The sequence below is a fragment of the Galeopterus variegatus genome, unplaced genomic scaffold (genome assembly GCF_000696425.1).
Source record: "Galeopterus variegatus unplaced genomic scaffold, G_variegatus-3.0.2 Scaffold1778, whole genome shotgun sequence".
NCBI lineage: Eukaryota > Metazoa > Chordata > Mammalia > Dermoptera > Cynocephalidae > Galeopterus > Galeopterus variegatus.
In genome coordinates, this window is record NW_007727889.1 from 33649 (window position 1) to 54394 (window position 20746).

At 47.6% G+C, this 20746-nt stretch overlaps 2 protein-coding genes across 2 annotated transcripts in view; one reads left to right on the forward strand and one right to left on the reverse strand.

Annotated features, from left to right (window-relative positions):
* MOK (MOK protein kinase) overlaps positions 1-14472 on the forward strand; it is a 42120-nt gene extending 27648 nt beyond the window's left edge. Inside the window, exons 5-12 of the mRNA XM_008578885.1 lie at positions 6716-6794; positions 6928-6976; positions 7776-7954; positions 9590-9691; positions 10716-10889; positions 11589-11703; positions 13587-13787; positions 13867-14472. Of these exons, the coding sequence (XP_008577107.1) occupies positions 6716-6794; positions 6928-6976; positions 7776-7954; positions 9590-9691; positions 10716-10889; positions 11589-11703; positions 13587-13787; positions 13867-13947 (980 nt within the window). The 3' untranslated portion in view covers positions 13948-14472. The remainder of the gene's footprint in view (positions 1-6715; positions 6795-6927; positions 6977-7775; positions 7955-9589; positions 9692-10715; positions 10890-11588; positions 11704-13586; positions 13788-13866) is intronic.
* A 4567-nt stretch (positions 14473-19039) lies between these two features.
* LOC103595471 (WD repeat-containing protein 20) overlaps positions 19040-20746 on the reverse strand; it is a 69019-nt gene continuing 67312 nt past the window's right edge. Inside the window, exon 3 of the mRNA XM_008578889.1 lies at positions 19040-19400. Within this exon, the coding sequence (XP_008577111.1) occupies positions 19347-19400 (54 nt within the window). The 3' untranslated portion in view covers positions 19040-19346. The remainder of the gene's footprint in view (positions 19401-20746) is intronic.

The window sequence follows — 20746 nt, forward strand, 5'->3', positions numbered from 1 at the left end:
CCTGAGATGCCCTCAGTCAAGGCTGGTTTTGTGCTTACAGAGGTCACCCGAGGGAAACAGGAGAAAAAGAGGCAGGCGGGTGGCCCACACCGAGCAAATTGTTCCTGGGGGTCTGACCTCATGGCTATGTTAGATGTCAGGACAAGCGAACCTTGTAAATATCACTAAGAAAGCAACACAGTGAGTGTTTAACAGATCACATTATACCTAGAAGACAGATGAAAAAAAAAATCAACTGCCCTAATGTCGTATGAATGACTGCTGATGATTTGGAATAGAATTTTAGTGACAGCTGCTGTATTATCTCAAACAATTTAGGCCAAACTGAAGATGATGTGCAATGGAAAACTTTTAGATCGAGAAGCTATTTGTGATGAAGAAGAAAATGGTGTTGGATATATATGAACAGTTCAAATAAAATTATTTTTATGGTGGGAGAGGTAGGAAAAGGTATTATATCAAAGTTAATATATTTTATTATGTGATTTAAAATATGTGTGTGATAGTAAATTACTAAAAAATAAATAGTAGAAGTTGATGTATACAAGTTGGTAAAAAAAACTTTTGGGTCTTTTTGGGAAAATAGGAGATTGCCTTGTATCTGGGAATATATAGTGTGTATAAATATATATATATTTGGATCTTTTTGGGAAAATAGGAGATTGCCTGATATCTGGATATATGATATTTCTTATAAGTTACAAACCTATTTTGTTCATAGGTAAGCTTATCAGTCAGTAATCTAATCTTGTTTTAAGTATGTTTCTAACAGACTTAGTTATCTGGTTTCTTGGCCTAAAACCATTAAAAATAGAGCTGTTAGATAGGAGTTTCTAGAACTTGGCACACTGGCAGTAGCAGAAAGTGGCAGGTGACAATCCAATAATGAGGGTGGAGACTGAAAATATAAAATATGTGCATGAGAACAAAAAAAAAAAAGAGCAGTCTGAGCAAAGAGCCATGATCCTTCAGATTCCCCAAGAGAGGTTAGAGAGAGCACCGCCACGTCAAGGATGGTGGTGACCGTGCCACTTCAGCAAACACTGATTTCTAAGGTAGGAAAGTGAATCAGACGTTTTTAAGATTTCTTTTTTAAATGGTTACGATAGAAAAGGGGTTTATCAAGGAGTAAATCTCACTTATCTGGAAATTTTACTTATTAAGCACCTTATTCCAAATAGCCTGGGTAAATGAGGTGTCCCTTTGTAGATTCTTTACTGTGATTCTCTGTGCGTGTATTTATATATATCTAACAAAGGAGGATTGGGTATCAAATACAACCAACTGAAACAACCACTAAGTTTTATCAGTTTATTTATGATATTCTTTTTACCAGTAAGCCAACATTTTGCTTTTTAAAGAACCTACTTAATCACTTTCTTTGTTTAGTAACAATTTTCTCGGTGTAAGATGTATATCTTATATTAGAATTCTTACTGTTGCTTCCTAGAGTGTGATATTTTAAAACTCAAAGGGAGGGGAGAATTTCCAGCAAGTTGCTTTATGTTTAGACATTTGAGAAAGTTTTGTCTGGAATAAATATCTTTAGTTTCCAGTAGTAGGGGAATTGGAAAAATTGAGTCAATTTCTTTCAGTATCTACCTACAGAGATTGTAGAAAATAGACTTTTGTGGATCAGTAGACATTCATTCATTACATGAATATTGAAGCCAGGTGCTGAGCTCAGTGTACTAATCTAAGATACTGTCAGCGATATGGGCATCCTAGAAACAGCGAAGTTAAAACATGGGGAAAAAGGCTGACGGTGATTATAAGGTACTATAGACATTCATTCATTACATGAATATTGAAGCCAGGTGCTGAGCTCAGTGTACTAATCTAAGATACTGTCAGCGATATGGACATCCTAGAAACAGCGAAGTTAAAACATGGGGAAAAAGGCTGACGGTGATTATAAGGTACTAAATATTGAAATATGCATCGTGATTTCAGAGTTGATAAGATGTGGGGAAAAAGTCTGTCTTAGAATTGATGTAACATAGTGATAATGATAGTAGCTAACAGCGTGAATGCTAACCACATGCCAGACACTGCTCTTAATGCTTTATAGGGATTAACTCACATTACCTCACAACAACCCCATCAGGCAGATATTACTATTATCCCCAGCTTAAAGTTGAGGAAATTGAGGCACAGAGAGAGATGAGTAACTTGTCCAAGGTTATGTGCTTAGTTAGTGGTAGGAGTGGGGTTTGAGCTTAGACAGGACTTAGTTTCAGAGTGCGTGTTCTTAACTGCCACACATACCTCTTGACACTGTTGGCACTGTCGGCACTGTTGTTATCATCCCCATTTTACAGATGAGGACATTGAGGCTTGAAGGATTAAGCAGTAATCCAAAATTAAGCTGTTAATAAGTGTCAGAGGCAGGACTTAAACTCAAGTCTGACTCTGAAACCTTGACTGTAGTGCTCTGTCATTATCCTGAGTGTCTATTCCTGTCCTTAGCTCAGTGCCTGAAATGAATAGGCACTTACTAATTATTTGCTTTTGGTGATGACCCTGATTTATTGAAAACTGAATCAACTACTAAACTTTTGCTACCAGAATAGCAATTCATGTAACTTAAATGAGTACTCTCTTAGGTTATTAGAATATTGAGTAGCACTGTTAAATACTAAAGAATGAGATAATGGTGAGCTAAGAGAATGATTACACAGTCTTTAGTGAGTTGTCTATTTATATGCACAGCAGTATGCAAGGTCTGGCAAAAACCAAGAAGGTCAAGAAGCATGTAAGATGCGTCTTTTGATAGTCAAAGGGTAGGTAGTCTATTGTAGACACAAACGATATGAAAGTGAACTCACTGGAGAAAATCAGCTGCTGGGTAATTTTCTCTTTGTCCAGCAGGTGTTAGATGAGGCTGAGATGACTGAGGGCTAGAGAAGTACAGGCTTACCTGGAGGAGTGGTAGAAACAGACAAATGCAGGAGAGGATGTCTCACTCACCGGAATATGCCATGGGCTATTCCAGAGTTAGGGACACAGTGGGGAACACAACAGACACAGTTCCCACCTGTGTGGAGCCTACACTCTGATGAGGAAAGACAGATAGTACACAAGTAAAGAAATAAGACTGTCAGTTGAAGCAATCAAGAATTTCAGACATGGATAAATATTGTGAGTTAATAAAATAGGCCAATGTGATGGGGACAGAGTATTCCAGGCAGAAGGACAGCTAGTGCAAAGGCCCTGAGGCCACCATGAGGGACAAGGCTACCATGAGGGAAGAGCAAGTGTGGCTGGAGGACCAGGACGAGATTTGTAGGAAACAAGGTAGGCAGGCAGCCGTGAGCTGGTTGGTCCAGGGAAAGAATTCAAGTTGTTCTAAGTTCAATGGGAAGCACTGGTGGGTTTCAAAGCAGGGGAGAGGCAGCTTTTGATTGGTGTTTGGACCAGTGTTTCTAAAACTATAGTGGAAAACCAGTTGTTTTATTTCTAATCTATTACAGAAGTTTTATAAAATACAAAAAAAATGAATTACCAGAAAAATGATCATGTGTTTGGATGTAACAGCAATCTTGTCCCCTCTTAGACAGTAACAAGCAGCACCTGGACTGTGATCAGTACATGGACTGTGCTTTTAGTGGCATCTTTTTAGAAGGACTTCTCTGGTTACTGTTTAAAGAATAAATAGTCTGTAGGTGGATGTATTGGTTGTCCCTCTTAGTTGCAGACAATAGCATCTATTCTCACTAATTTAACCCAAAAGGGATTATTATGAGATACGGGTGGCTTGACAGAATCATTGGGAGGACTGAAGAAACAGATGCTGGGCTTAGCTTCTAGGACGTAGCTTCCAAAAACTAAGGATTTGGGCCGGCCCGGTGGCGCACTGCTACAGTGCGCCGCTTGGGAGCGCGGCGGTGCTCCCGCCGAGGGTTCAGATCCCACATACAGACCGGTTCCCGCTCACTAGCTGAGCGAGGTGCGGGTGCAACACTGAGGGTTGCAATCCCGTTGCTGGTCCCGGTCTGGTACGGGCGCGACACTGAGGGTTGCAATCCGTTGCCGGACACGAAAAAAGACCAAAAAAAAAACTAAGGATTGGGCTGCCTAGGAGGCTGCTGCCTCTGCCACAAACAGGATACTGCAAAGTAAAGCTGCCACAGCTACCAGCTCCAGAGTCACACTGCCTCTAGCAGAGTCAGGAAGCTGTGCCCTCACAATGGACGCTTTCCCTCTTCTCAGCTGCCCCCACAACTTGGGCCTGAACCATCTTTCCTGTGTGGTCCCATTTAGGCAGAACTGAGTCACATCCGGAGCCCTAGCTGTGAGGTGACCTGGAGAAGGTTGCTTTGGGCTTTCAAGCCTGATGTGCTAGACAGGGGTTGGGATGGGTCCTGAGCAAGCCAGTCTTTAGTGTGTGCCATGGAGGCAAGAATGTTGGTGGGGAGCCTGTGGCAGGGCTGGTAAAGGCCCTCCGCCACACTCTCTTGGGGAGGATTTCACTGGAGTTCTTCATTAGTGTTAGTAGTTGCAGTGAATAGAGAACCACTATATCATCAGTAGTCCTGGTTTGTTCATTTGGGTGCCTTGTACTTAAGGCTCCGGGCTCATGCCATCTGCAGTAGGAAAGGCTGTCTTGGGATTATAAAGGAAGAACTGGGGTGTAAGCATCCCTGCTTATAGAGGCAGCTACTATTTTACAAGGTTGTGTCTGACTCTGCTCTCTTGTTTAACTGTTCAAGTTCAACCCATTTGCTTTTGTGAATGGCTAGTTCACTGTTCGCTCGCTGATGCCCACTTTAGAACCTGGGGCGGCCACTTCTCCCCCTCATGTCCCCGAAAACCTCCGTGAGGGTATTTGGCTAGAGTGTATTCTAAACAAGAGGGTTGTGGTGGGGCATGATTCTCAAGGTGAGGGCCCAGGACTAGCAGCTGCACCGGGCCCTTGTTAGAAAGGCAGTTCTGGGGCCGCCACAGACCCACAGACCTACTGAACCAGAAGTGTGGGGCGGGGGTGGGGGTGGGTCGGAACTTCCTGTCTTCACAAGCTGCTCCGTCTGGCCTCTGAGAACCCCTGTGGTGGGAGGGAGCTGGGTGACAGGGGTCTTGAGTGCCAAGCTCATCCAGTGGGCAGTGAGCCCTGGCGTTTGATCACAGGAGCTGCAGCCCGGCGAAAGCTGAACTGCGGGAAGCTTCCTCCAGCAGCACGAGTGAAGGAGAATGAACATTTTGCTTGCTTTTCACCTTTATATAGACATTAATTAATAAAATCCCAGAATTCCTCAAGATGGGGAAAGCTAACAAAGTCTTAATTTTAATTCTTTTTATTGTAATTCTGGAAAACTGATGATAAATTATGGGAAACAATAAAAAGATTATAGTATTACATTGCACTTAGACATTTTATAATTTAAATTACTTTCTATTTACATATTATAAACATATTATACATATTATAAATATTCTTGTTTAGTTATTCAGAGAGAATGAATAAATTTATTTCTCAAAAGAAATTGTAAAGCCAGCCCAGCGGCAACCACCGAGCCACTGTAGGAAGTGCTCTGGGCTCTCCCGAGCCGGGGCAGTGGGGGGCTTTGGGCCTCGGCTGCACCCCCCTGACACGTGCAGCCAGCCCTGTCATGCCCACCAAGCCACAGCAAGAAAGGCCCTGGGTTTCCAAGCTAGGATGGAGGGGGGCAAGGGCTTTTGCTGCACCCCCTGACATCTGCACCCAGCCCGGCAATGACCAGGCCACCACTGGAAGCCCCCTGGTCTCCCATGTAGGAATGAGGGGGGTGCCTCAAGCCTCAATCCCACCCATCCTCCTTCCTCTTTCTTCCATCCCATTTCCTTCCCCTTTCCCCTCTCCCCCTCCATCCCAACTGCACCACAGCAACATCCTGGAGTGTGAAAAATAATATAATTACATTAAAAAAAATTGTTTGCCCCAACTACCCTTAAAAAAAAAAACTGTAAACTTAGTATCAAAAGTGTTAGATGGGAGACTGTAAGTACTCACGGAGGAAGAAAGTGGATTGCTGAACCATTAGGTGAACATGGTGATTTTACTTAAACACACATACCTTTGAAATGAAAATCAAGTAAAATGTGGCATATCCTGTAATGAGGATAAACTGTGGTGTTGGAAGTGTAGTATTAAGAGTTTTGGAACGTAATAAAAAGCTCACTGGCTCACACAGCCAGCGAGGACAGGGGTCCTGCCGTGGATCATCTCCTTCTGTGAACAAAGACAGCGGGGACTGGGCAATTCAGAGCAGTCTTCTGGGATTGGAAAAAAGTACTTATGTTGAAGTGTGATCAATCCCTGCTTAAAAGGGAAATCTCCATATAAGCAGGAAGCTCAGGAAAACGGTGGATTCACAAGTGACTCCCAACGTTTTCATAGTCAACACAGTTTGAAGGAGAGAGTCCTGGGAGGCCCACTCTGAGGCTCGGTTAAGATTGTCAGACTCTTTACTCTTGTGATTGTCACTCAGTATTGCTCCCGCTGAAATCAAAATGCCCACCCTGTTTGATTTGGAATGAAATCATGCTACTATGTAGAATTTTAAATGGTATATTTTGTAGGTACACTCCGTATTTCCTAAAACGACTTCAGATTGTTTTTCACAGAGGAACTTAGATTTTCATACATCATTAAGTAAAAGTGGATTAAAATTTTTATTTCAAGAAGGGAGGTATGTACCATTTGTAACCATATTTGCCTATTTCCTTGATTGCTCAGGGAGAAGACACCCATTATCAGAAAAAAAAATTATGCACTATATGTACCAGTTATGTAAATCCCTTGATCATATGCACAGGTATGCTCTTCGAAATTTGGCAGCTCTCAAAGTAATAAAATATATTAACACCTGTTAAAAATGCAATTCAAATTGAAGAATTTGAATCAATGGTGTGTAATTAATTCTGTTCTTCTTCTTACACTGAATGCAGAAATGGAATATTTCACAGAGACGTAAAACCAGAAAATATACTAATAAAGGTAAGAACTTTTATATGAAAACTTGGTATCAGAATAAAGGTAGAATATAAAAACTTATTCGCTGGATACGCTTTCAGTCCCAGATAGCAGGATAGCATGTTTGTTATAGTTTTTTATTTTTCCCCTCCCAGTTTGGAAAAGATGGCTCATTTAATAAATCCTACCAACATACCTAGAAGAAAATAATAGAAGGTACCCTTCTCACACTACAGACAAAAATTAACTTCTTTCAGATTGTCATTCTAAACACTCTAAATATCAACATGGTAGAGGCAGGATTTGAGCTCTGTCTGTCTCACTCCAAAGCCAACTCAACTACCCGTGTGTTAAGTGTACTATTTGCTGTTTCCCCTGCACTGTTTGACTCATTGTCAGTGGAGTCCTCTGAAGCCATGTGGCTAAAAGAGCCCCTGTGGGTGAGCTGAGCACCAAGCTGCCCGCAGCGCTGGGTGGCCGTGGGAAGCTGGAGGCATCACAAGACATACGACTAGTGTACATAAGTCATTTGCAGAAGCACACTGTGACTTCACAGCTTTCAAAACCCATAGACATTTGGAAATACATGTAAAACATAGCCAGAATGTTTGTAAACATGTTCCACTGAATAGAAACACCACTTTCTCATCTGTTACAGTCACTTTCAGGTGCTTATAAAGCCAGTACTTTGTATTTTACAAGCTAGTTTAGGTGCTAGTTTAGTTTTCCTGCTGGTGCATAAATATTTGATATTATAAATATTTGGTATTACAATAGCTGCATGATGAGATGTTATTTGTCCCTGTTTTTCTCCCCCTTCCAGCAAGATGTCCTGAAATTAGGGGACTTTGGGTCCTGCCGGAGCTCCTATTCGAAGCAGCCCTACACAGAATACATCTCTACCCGCTGGTACCGGGCCCCCGAGTGTCTCCTCACTGACGGCTTCTACACGTACAAGATGGACCTGTGGAGCGCTGGCTGTGTGTTCTACGAGATCGCCAGGTAGCGCTGAGGCCACTCCACCGAGTCCCAATGCAGACGGGGTAGTAGGTCAATGGCTTCCTGCCAGCTCCTTCCTTTATGACCCAGATTTTGCAGTAATCCTGGTTGGGTTTTGGAGTTTTTTTGTTTTTTTTTTTTTTAACTATTCTTTAATTTATCAAAATTTTCTAGGCTTTCATTTTAATTTTTCATGGAGAACAAACGCTGTCAGTTCCTGCTCTTTCCTGGCACATCCCATCCCTGTACCAGAGGGCATCTTCATTGGGCTTGATAATGAAAGGGCTGATGGAGTGTTCTGGAGCAGAGCAGGAGCATGCTTATTGCCACCTCTGGGGGCTGCCATGGGGAGGTGTGAGTGAGCGGGCAGGGGCCTGCTCTGCGAGGTAGTTGTCTCAGGCAGGGTGCTCTGCCCACAGGTGTGAGGATGAGGCACCTTCTGGCACAGTGGACTCTACAAAACCTCAATCCCAACCATTCCATCCCTGGCCTCCAAAACCCCCTTTCTCCCTAGCCTTTGAGCTTTGGTGCTAGAAGGAGCAGTGGCCTGGGGAAGAAGGGATAATAAGGCTTTGTCCCACTCAGAGGTGAGTAGGGTGTTGAGTGAAAGAAGCCTATGGGTAGGGCGGCACCCTCTTTCTCATGGTGGATCTTCAAGGCGGGTGTTGGTGAATGTTACATCTGGGGACACACGTTAGAACAGTACAGCCTAGTGTAGGCAGGGACCTGGGGGTTGTCCAGTCCCACCTGCTCACCTGACCACTACAAAAATATGAACAGATGTACACTTCAAGACACACCCTCCTTTGATTCTAGATCATTTGTATCAATAATTAGTTTGGAAAGCTGAGTGGTGATTTCATTGAAGCTAAAAGTGCCAACAGATTATCCTTTTTCATATGCTAAAATCCCTTGAATTAATTTGGAAGGATGTTAAAGGACTTAGATGTCAAGAACACGGCAGCTAATGGCATCTGACTGGAACGTTAGGCAGCGTCCTCTGAGCTGGTTATGAACCTGTGCCTGGCCAAGGCGTCCTGGTCGTCTCCACTTCAGAGCTGTGTCCTGCTCACCCACATTTTCCTCTTGTCTCTTTTAGTCACAGGTAGTACAGTTTTCTTGAATAGAAGCGAGTCCTACTTCCAGAGCTATAGTTTTAAACTCTTCTTTGTAGCATGTAATATTAATTGAATTTATTTATACAAGTACAAAATCTTTTACCCACAATTCCAAAATCTATAAAAGCTCTGAAAACCAAAAGGTTTCTTGGAACTCATTTGTCCACAAATCTGTTCTGCCCTGCCCTGCATTTGTCAATAAACTTCACGTGGGCCCACGGGAGGCTCGTTGTAGTGGTTGTCTCTCTCAGTTAGTGTGAGTATTCACATCTCACTGCAGTGACTAGTGTGTACAGAGAGGAATTGCGGCTCTGCCTCTTGCCTCTTAGAAAACATGTTCGGACCTCTTGGTAAAGTAGAAGCAGAAAGGCCCAAGCAAAAGGGACGGTGGAACTCTCCAAGCCATGAGGGTCACTGTGTGGGTGAGGATTGTGTGCCCCCAGGGCTGGCAGACCGAGACCCAGCCAGGAAGAGGAGCCCTTGCCCTGTCCTGACCATAGCGCCCTGTTGTGCCCTTCAGTCTGCAGCCCCTCTTCCCTGGAGCCAACGAACTGGACCAGATCTCAAAAATCCACGATGTCATCGGCACGCCTGCTCAGAAGACCCTCACCAAGTTCAAGCAGTGAGTGGGGTGCGCCCTGAGAGCTGCAGCGGGCCCGGACAGCGGCGGAGATGGGCTGTCTGCGCGATGCTCTCGGCCCTCCCTCGCGCGGGCTCCTGCTGCCACTAACAGGGCAGGGCTGCAGGCTCATTTGGACACCAGTGCGGTGGCTGCTCGGACAGAGCCCGTCACCCTGGGGGATTCACAAAGGTGCAGTCTTCCCCGAACATCACAGAAGATTCCTCACAGTCTTTCTGAGGGCCTGAGAGCCAGGTTTTGTCCCCCGAGTATTTACACAGGCTTAGAAACCTTTGGGTGAGAAACGTTCCCCAAGCACAGACTGTACCTGGTGGGGATTTGCTGTGGCCGTCATGCGGTGTTGCCACTAGCACTGACACCCAGACGAGGCACCCACAGGCTCATTCAGATTTTGTTCTGATTGAAGATGAAGCTGAGGCCAGGGAGCTAAGGGGCCTGGGAGGGCTGTGGGCCGAGGGCAGAGAGCTGCACCCGGCAGCTCTCAGCGACTAGGAAGGTGACAAGAGGACAGCTATTTTGGATTCTTTCTTTTTTTTCCTTCATGTCGTTCTTCTTGTGGGAAGGTGATACTAATCTTTTATAGGAAAGGTAGTTTTCTTACATTTATAGCATAACAGATTTCACACCTCCCCCCCGCCTTTAAATAGACTTTAATTTTTAGTTTTAGGTTCACAGCAAAATGGAGTGGAAAGTACAGAGATCTGACTGTCCCCTGCTCCCCAACACGCACAGCCTCCCCCACTGTTAACATCCTCACTAGACGGTCCATTCGTTACAACTGATGAACCTGCACTGGCACATCATCACCACCCAGAGCCTGTCACTTACATTAGGGGCCACACTCGGTGTTGTGCATTCTGTGGGTTTGGACAAGTGCAGAATCACGCTCCTTCTGCAGATTGTAAACTGTTACCTTCAGTGCAGGTCCTTTAGGGTCGTGATGATGGCTCAGCCACATACTGTAATAATGGCGTGATTGTTTATTATCATTGGGCTTTTAATACAGGTCGAGAGCTATGAGTTTTGATTTTCCTTTTAAAAAGGGATCAGGAATACCTCTACTGACAACCAATTTGTCCCCACAATGCCTCTCCCTCCTGCATGCAATGGTGGCCTATGATCCCGATGACAGAATTGCTGCCCACCAGGCTCTGCAGCATCCCTACTTCCAAGAACAGAGGTAGGCTCTCTGGTGGACTCCATGTGACGGATGGCAGGGCCTGGCTAATGAGACCCGTGGGGCATGTGGTGGAGCAAAGGACCGGCCTCTGGAAGATCCCCTGGTTCCTGAGAATAGCTCTCTCTATCCTGAACAGTGGTCGGTGCCTCTTGGAGCCCCCACTGTGCTGTCTTCTGGTATATCTTTCCCCATATGAGGCTGTTAGCAGCTGCATGGCAGGGATAAGGAGGGCTCTCTGGCTGCTTCATGGTTGATGCCGAGGTTCCAGTTAGTGAGACGTCTGGAAGAGCCTGGTGTGCACCCAGCGTAAGCTTACTGTGTGATTTGAGAGCATGGTGGATGTTACCAGGCACTGGAAGTACCTGCTGAACGAGAGTGTAAGAGGCGTCTACTTCATGCCTCTGTACGCTCCTGTGTAACTGGACGTGACAGTTTGACCCCAAACCACGAGTCCCTGGGTGGGTGGTGCAGGCCTATGGCAGGATGATGTCCATGGTTCATGGAGCCTGCTCTGCTCCCAGCCCAGAGACTGTCAGGCTAAGACAGAAAAGAAAAAAACCGTTCCTCAAATAGCTCATGTGGAAAAGAAGAGCTAGTGACAACTCATGTAATGGACAAATGTGGAGACAGAAAGCGAACGAGCAGCTGTGCTCCGCAGGTTCTCAGTGGTGGCCTCTGTTCTCTGTTTCTTCCCTGTAGGGCAATTGAGAAGCAGGCTCTGGCCAGCCACAGAAAGGCTTTCTTTCCAGAGCACCCTGTGGCACTGGCATCACTTGGTAACAACTGGCAAATTCCAAAGGAGGGCAGAAAACAGGTACTCAGTGAAGTCGATGAGCTGGAAGTAGCCCAGCTTAGCGGGGACTGGGCGCTGCTGTGTCTCTCTAAGGAGGAGGTCCTCTGTGGAGGGCTGTGGCAGACCAGGCTGTCACATCTGTCCCAAAACGGCACCTTGTAACCATTTAACTGGCCTGAACACCGTGCCCGTTAATGTCTCCATGTGTTAGAATGTTAGGGACCCTGGTTCTAATTGCTCAAGCCCTTTCTGCCACACTAGCTAAGGATTGATGACTAACATCCCATGTGAACAGGTCCAAGAGGGGACCTTGAAACGAGTTTCTGTGTCTGTCCTGATGACCACATGCAGGTGCCAGGTTCTGTGCCAAAGCACTGTGCAGACACCATCTCATTGTGCCCTCCAATCGACCCTTGCAGAGGGCACAGAGAAGCTGCAGCACTGGCCAGAGTTACTCACCCAGCCCGTGACAGGTCCCAAACCCTGGACAGGCCACGCTGCCTCCACTCAGCAGCATGCCCCATGAGCACAGCGGTCCAATGTGTGCCCATCCCGTCAGCAGAGTGTTTGCGTGCTTTTGGGTTTAGAAATGACGGCTTCATGCTGCAGTATCTTTACCTTCCTTTTCACCTGCCATGTTGTGTCCTAACATGATGCCACCACGTGGCACCCACTTGCTTAGCCCCACCAGTTTTGCAGTTCTGGGCTAGCACCAGATGCTGGGTGAGCAAGTGCCCGTCATTCATTTTTTCAGCCATCCGTGCATCACTCATTCAGGCCAGCACTTAGTGAGTGCTCACTACATGCCAGGAGCTGAGGACAGACACAGCAACAGCCAGGTTGCTTCCCCGTCTAGACTCCCACGTCCACCTTGACTACTGCACTCGAATGTCTAGAAAGCACCCTGTTCAAACCCCGTCTCCTGACCTCCCCGCTCCTCCCCGTGCCTTTCCCAGGGCAGAGGCCGCGCCCCCCAGCCGGTCGGTCCCCACATGCTGGGCTCCCCTCTGTCTCCTCCTGCAGTGGGCTTCTCACCTCCCCCACCCTCCTCCTCTTGCTGGTCACTATGGATGGCCTCCTAACTGCTGTCCCTGCTCCGCCTCCCCCTCCTTCCTGGGCAGAGGGTCCTCCTTGAACGTTTGCAGTTGGTCTCATTTCTTGCTGACACCCACCGAAGTCCCCTCCTTCAGTCACGTCGCAGGTGGGCCTTCTCTTCTGTAAGGGCCAGACAAGCAGCACTCCAGGCTCTGCAGGCCATGAGGTGGCTGTCGCAGCCGCCCAGCCCTTCACTGTGACGGTAACAGCTGCGGGGCTCTGTTCCCATTGAACTTTGGACACAGAGATTTGAATTTCACATACCATGAAATATTTTTTTTTCAACTATTAAGAAATGTTAAAAACTGTTCTTAGCTCACAAGTCATTAACAAAAGCAGGCAGTGCACACATTTAGGCATGAGACCTGAAAGTTAGGGCAGAGAGCAGGAGGCAGCGGCGGTGATGGCCTGCAAGCCCTTTAAGGACCCACACTCACCTGTCACATCACAGGCCCTCGGTCATTCCTTATCTCCCCCGCTGCAGCCCAGGTACTGACTGGAGCGGCCACGCAGAGAGTGGGACTCGGCACAGGACAGTGACTGATGTGGTAACAGGCAGAGTCGAAGAGTGCAGATCCCTCGGGGGTCCTGGGGATGAGCTCTGGCCTCTCCTGTGGGACTCTAGTGAGCAGTCACCTCACTTTTGGGTGTCTGAGACAGGGTGTACATTGTCTAGTCACGGTAGGTGGTCACATCTCACGGGCAAGAAATTTATCAGGAAGAGTGGTACAAAAGAGCCTCTTCTGTTTTTCCTAATTTCTGTAAAGGGGAAGCCACTGTATATTCAATGACTTTTGTTCTGTTTCAAGAAACAGTCCCAAAAGCAAGAGGAGGACCATCCCAGGAGACAAGGAGCAGCGTACCTCATGGAACTGCCCAAACTGAAGCTTTCAGGAGTGACCAAACTGTCATCGTACTCCAGCCCCGAGCTGCAATCAGTGTTTGGGTCTTCAGCAAATGGGAGAGTCCCGGTGTTGAGAGCCTGGAAGTGCGCTGGCGTGGACCAGAAGGTAGCATGTCTCTAGCTGCCCTGAGGGCGCTGGACCCGCCCCAGGCCTCAACTGAGTGTCTGTCGTTTTTCTTTAACAGACAGATATGCAGAAGGACATTAAGCCGAACCTGAAACAGTGTCGCTTGCCCACAATAGAAAGGAAAGGGGGCAGATACTGAGCAGCGTGTGCCCCTCACCTTGCAGAGTAAAACCAGGTGCGCTGGGGTGAGGTCCAGCTGAAGCTGCCCGTGCCTCTGAGACGCGGACGGAGGGTTCAGGAGGCCACCGGCGCCACGCGAGGCCTGGCAGCCCTGAGATGCTGCCCGTGGACCCACCTGTGCCACTCAGGCTAGAGCTGGCGGTGGCCTCGTGTCTTCACATCCCCACAGCAGCTGCACTATATGTTCCAACCTAATACAGTTGTAAAACCACCTCATTCTAGGGTTTTATTTCATTATAATGTAAGAATTTTGGGAGGGAATATTTTGTAACTTTTTGTATGAATCAAAACAGATAAACTATAATTCCTATTATGTGTTATCTAGGCTTGGTTGAAATGCAAGCTCTGCATGTTACGTCTCTTCTGTACATTTCCAGGAGTATTGTGGGACGTTCCGAGTGTTGTAGTATGTCACATCTCACCAAATACGCTATTGGAGACTGCTGATTCCTATTAAAGAATACGTTGACATTGCAATATTTCATTTTAATAATGTTCTTGATTAAACATGTGTCCTTACTATCCATTACTTTAGAGTTTGTGAGCTTATAGGGGTAATTGATTTTGTTGAGATGACTTTGGTGTGGCTTAATTTTGTCTCATCTGGAAGACCATTAAGGAGTTAAGGCAGGCTTGTGTTTGGAGGCCTCACTGCTCCCCAGCGAGCCACAGCTGGCAAGGCGGCACTGCAGCATGTGGGCAGGCAGGCCTGGGGTATGCTTTCTGAGCACCAGGCTTTGCGGGGGCCACATGGTCTTAGCTCCTGGTGTGCAGCTTTCTCCTGCGAATACAGGACACTGCCTTCTGATTGCCAGCGGGTGTTCTGAGCTTTGTTTCTTGAGTGCCAACAATAAGTTGGGCACCTTGTACCCTACAGACTGTTTCCTCATGGGGCAGGATGGGAGGGCACAGAGAAACATGGTATTGGATGGGGTCCAGTGCAGAGCACCGGCCAGGGCTCAGAGTCGGAGAAAGATCCTACTCAGCCCCTTTGTCTTGGAATGTAACCTGGTAATTGAGTGTTCCTTCTTTAGTCTCATCTTCCCAAACTTACATCATCAAAGAAAAGCTAAATTTCCCAGGTTAGTGTTTAGTCTGCTTATTCCCTCTGTTGAGACAATCTGTAACACCTGTCCTTCCACATGCTCTCCAGCGGCCCCGCCTCAGGCCACCTGACCGTGGTGAGGCAAAGCCAGGAGCGAAAGGACAGCTGGGCTGTAGGAGGGTGAACCTGGGGCCATGCAAGGGGCAGGCTGGAGCCAGCGCTTTACAGTGGCTGGGGAGAGGACAGGGACCAGGAGCAGGGGGCCATGTGGGGCAAAGGAGCCCAGGAAGGGCAGATTCAAGACCAGAAATGAGGCTTATGGTGACTTTCAGAGCTGGGTGCATGCGGGGAGCGGTTGGGATGAACTTCCTTTTAAATTCATTTGAGACCCTGGGTGCCTTCAGGCCTGCCCCCCTCATGGCAGAAGGTGTCTGAGCAGGGAGGGTGGGTACCATTATGCCTCTGCAGAGGGGTTAGGAGTTGGGAGTGACAGTGGGAGCTGAGACGGGTTCACAGTAGAGAGGGACCATGTGGGACAGTCCTGCCAGCCCTGCTGCAGGCAGGGCCAGTGAGACAGAGGCCTGAGGAGGGAGTGGCAGGCATGGGCCTGGAGGCAGCCCAGGCCCCAAGGACGACATGACCACGCAAGGCCCTCTTGGCTTCATGCTGGTCTCTGGCATGCCAGGGCCCAGGGCTGGAGAACACAGCCAGCTCCACCAGGCCCTGCAGTGGGCACATCTGGCCCAAGGCTCAAGTTCGTGGCGCCTGCCTCCATGGAAGGACGTTCTCTGCACACACCAGGACTCCAGCATCAGCTTCAATAGGGCAAATCCAACTTCCTACGGATCTGGAGAGAAGGAAAGTCCTGCTGGCCCCCTTGGGCTTCCTGCACTTACATGGCAGCTTATATGGCTGTACTGTTCTCTGCCTGGCGGCAGTGCTGGCCAGGGCTGAGGACAGGGGCCAAGCCGCTCCCGACCACAGGAGGCAGCCCCACCCTGCTGCCAGAGCCCTGGCGGGGTCGCTGCCCACTCCCACAAGGGAAAGGTGCTGAATGCTGCTGTCAGGTCAAATTCTTCTGTGCAACGCTGTTAAATGGCTCCTGAAGTACTTGAGTTATCATCACAGAATTCCAGAATGGGCATGAGGATGACGGCTCACCCCTCTTCCACCACCACCCCATTAACCTATGTCCATACCACAAACCCTTGCTGAGCACCTGCGAAATACCAGGCCGTGCTCTCTCCCCTTCTTGTGCTAATCCGCCCTCTTCCGCCCTGTGCCCTGCTGATCTTAGAGAGGGCAGAAGCGCACACGGAGCCTGCCTGTGTCCATGCCGAGGCGGGGGCTGCGGGTGGTGGTCTGGGACAGACATCTCAGTGCAGGGATTCCAGTGCTGACGGTGTCCTGTGTTATAACCCTGATCTCCGCCATCTCCTCTGCTGCCTCCAGGTGGTGAAGATGTACCTGGGTTTGCCCTTGTCAGGTTACACCTGCAACACAGCAAGCGCGCCACAGGTGCACTATGCTGAACAACATGCCCTGCATCGCGTGCCGCCTCCTGGCTTCCCTAGGCCCAATCCCCACGCGTGCAGCACACATCCACCAGCTCCAAAAGTGTAAGAAAGCCCAAGGCAAGAAGTAAGGAAAGCAGATACAGATCCTACCGGGTGAGCTGCACAGACTTCCGCCTCCTCCCATGGCTCCTGAGTGAGGTGCCATCTGTCCAGGGCCTACTGACTGCCGATGGTGAAGGGGACAGTTACAAGGCAGTGAGATTTTTGGAAGCCATCTTGGACCACTTGTCCAGATTTGTTCCTGGCACAGACGCATCTACAGTGAACTGAGACACATCTCACAGCCTCAGTACGGCCATGGCCTAGTGCAAACTGCGTCCCAGAACCTAGCAAGGGTGACAGAGTCTGGGCTACTGCGCTTTAACACACATAGTTGTTGCCCTGGTGTCAATCAGATTTCCGCCTGTTCCCTCTTACAAACAGGAAACAGAATTAGGAGATGACCAGCAGGATCACTAGATTAAAAATTCTGGTTCCTTCTGATTTCCAAAAATACCCGTGGTTTACTTGTAAGTATTTTGGACATTCAGGAGTCCGGTGTTCTGTGTAACTGACAGCACCTAGAAACCAGTGCTTTAAAACAACAGAAATACCAAACTACCTAAAATGTGTTATCATCTGGTTTTAATACAAAGGTCATTCTGTAGGCGTATGACTTATAAACTGATTCTTTCATTTAAAACATAACGAGTCTCAGTATTTTGTATTCTCTCCTTTTCTGGAAGGCTCACACCAGAGGGCACATCCCCATCAGGTGGGAGCTTGCCAGTGGGGCTGGCCTCCCAGACTGGAGGTAGCAGGGCCTAAAAACTTGAGCTGTGGGCCGGCCCGGTGGCACACTGGATAGTGCGCCGCTTGGGAAGCGCGGCGGCGCTCCCACCCGAGGGTTCGGATCCCACATACAGACCGGTTCCCGCTCACTGGCTGAGCGAGGCGCGGGAGCAACGCCAAGGGTTGCGATCCCGTTGCCGGTCCCCGGTCCCGTATGGGGGCAACACTGAGGGTTGTGATCCGTTTCCGGACACGGAAAAAGACAAAAAGACAAAAAAAAAAAAAAAGAACTTGAGCTGTGACTCATCTCTCCATCCAGATGAACTAAACCAAGGCCTGGGCTGATGCGAACTTTCCTGAAACAGTAACATCATCCTGTGGCTGCCTATCACATAAGTGACGATAGTGTAGGACGCCTCTCCAAAGCCTGAAATTACCTAGACACGCCCCAAATTTAACGTGACCACTTTAAGAAATGTCTTTCAGACACTTCATGGTTTAGAGTCTCACCAAATAAAGCCTTTCAAAGGATCATTATATATGATTTTTTTTTTAAACGAGAAATGTTCTGCTTGGCAGCCCCATATTCTGTTACGATCCCAGTAAACTAGAGAGCCTACAAGTAGTGCAGGATGACCTGGGCTCGGAGTCGCGCAGGAGCTGGTTTCAACCAAATGAGAATCCCATATGATGCTTTGCCGGCTGTTTCATGTCACGGTGCGGTTACTGACGTGCGTTCACGCTCACCCAAGACACCGTGCAGTGTGTGGCCACAGGCTTAACGACAAAAGATGAGCTCTAAGCCATAAGAAAAAAATGATTCACAGAGACCGTAGTCTCTGTACACACAGGCAGCTGCCCACACTGGCCGCAGACGGGGTGAGACAGCGAGAAGAGGCCAGAGGACTGCACAAGTGCCCAAGTGAGTCCCGTTCTTGACCAGCCCGTCCTAAATCTGACTGTGACTGAGGGGGAGGCCTTCAAGAAACGTGGTGTAGAAAGGACAGAATAATTCCATACCAACCAATTAAGTCCGCAAAAAATTACATTAAAAATCGAGCCAACTTAATGGAAGATAAACAAATAGTATATTCAAGATAGTTTAATATTAATGTTTTTTTGAGTTAGAAATATCACTCTTAAATGATGAAAATTACTAGTGCAGTAACTATTTCCCCCATTGCAGAATTACATTATTCATACATATAACAGAGTTGATTGCATTGGAAACAACAGTATTAAAATAAATGTTAACAAATAAAAAGAGCATCTCTGCTCCACACCCTGGAGGCTGCGAGTCCATTACCCCCACATTCAAAGTAGTTTCCTATCAGTATTAAACTATTTTAAGTGCAAACAATTTTTTAAATTTTTAAAAATATGACTGCAGCATCTGTCTTCCTGAATTACGTATTTAAGTCAGAAAGTAACGACTTTTTTCAGGAGTGCATTCCACGTTGTCTTCTGACCATCTGAAGTATAAAAAAATCAGTGCAAAAACAAAGAGCGAAGTACTATTTATAACAGGTGGGTTGAAGGGCGTTTCCTGTCCAAAAAACATTTTATTTTACACTATGTATATATGTAGTTTATATATATATATACATATATATAATGATTTAATTACATCGAATTTTAGAGTAAAAAGCAAGTATAGTTTATATATATATATATACATATATATAATGATTTAATTACATCGAATTTTAGAGTAAAAAGCAAGAAAACTCCATTTCTTATTTTTTACTGCAGCCCCAAAAGACTGGTTTGAAATGGAAGCAACTTCTTTGGGTGAGCAGCGGAGAACACGCTGAGAACGAGCGGCTGCCCAACCACAGCCCTCTGCCGAAGTCCACCCGCCTGAGGTCGCTGCCAGCACGTGGCTCCAGCGTGACACATGGTTCTGTCGTCGTCACTGCCTCAAGTCCATGTCCGGGGGAGAATTTGCAAGCAGTGGTGGGGTCGCTACACTACAGTTCCACCTGGAGAATTGGCCTGGTTTGGGGATGACAATAAGCCCTGCAAACAAAGCAGTTTACATTAATCCAGCAAAACACCGGGCAGCAAAGAAAGTCACAGTGCGCACCCTTTTCCAGCAGTTTCACGTGATCAAAATTAGTTTCCGTTGGTATGGAAGCCAGTGTTTGCACAGATCCTCCATTCCATCTATTTGATTCCTATCCAGATCACTGCATTCTATTGCTAACTAATCAGAACCCTGACTGGGTGTAATTCTTTGGGCCTCAACACCATACAAGAGAAAGGGGGCCAGGGTTGGTCTCGGCCTTATGGGGAGAAAGTGGTCTCTCAGGGCCTGAGGAGACTGGGTTCTGTGGGACTTCACTGGCCCACAGGTGCAGGTGCAGGGAAGGGGCATCCAGAACCTTCAGCCAGGGCTGCAACTCAGGGCAGAGGACAGGGTCCCCCCAGCTCTGATACGAGCTCCTCTGGAGAGGCCCACGGTGCTGCAGTTCTGGATGAACATCCAGCCCTCAGAGCCAAGGATGGAGTGTAGTGGCACTTTTTTTATAAGGCATTTTTTCCCAGGGGCTTCTTGCTTCCTCGGTGGGCAGTGTGACAGTGGTGTAACGGTGGCACTCCTCTGCTTTAGCTGACCTCCAGTGGACAGGGCCCAGTGGGTAGAAAAAGGAGGATCCAGGCCACGGGGTGGGGAGGCCCAGGACAAAGCACAGCCCTGCCATTAGGCCACATGGATGGGAGGTGGAGTGGGAGCTGAGCGCCAGGGAGAACAGGTAGTCCCTGCCCTTCAGGGCGGCTCCTGCTGGGGTGGGGGTGGCAGGGGCGGGCGGGAGGCCCTGACCTGCACCCGGCAGTCAGGGGGGCTTCATAGACTGAGAGGGGTTAACCTCCTACACAGCAAAGAGCACTGCGTTTCTTTGCCCTTCTTATTGGGATGCACGTAGTGACATCACAGTTTGGCATTCGTTTATTAAGAATAATTTTAAGATTACAATAGTGCAACGTTGAAGCTACAAACGTTCAGCTCTACGAACACAAACTGTCCTAAAAAAGTGCTTCCATCGATTGGTATTGTTTACAGATGTTACTAATGATGAGCCTTTCACTGTAAGCCAACAGGGCCGCGTTTTCACACTGAGCTTGCGGTGGATTCAAATGAGGGTGACAATCTGAAATTGACCTTCAGCTTCGCCTACACGTTGTTGGAGGGAAGCTGAGACAAGCTGTCCCGCTCCAAGTCATTTTACCTACAGTTTCTAACCCCAAAACTGAAATGTGTTAATCTAGACAAGATAAGGAGGCAAAGAGCAAATGGAAGCAACAGCAGACCCTGCTCGGACTCTATAGGAGCTCTTTTCCTCTCGGATCCCCGAAGAGGGACAGAA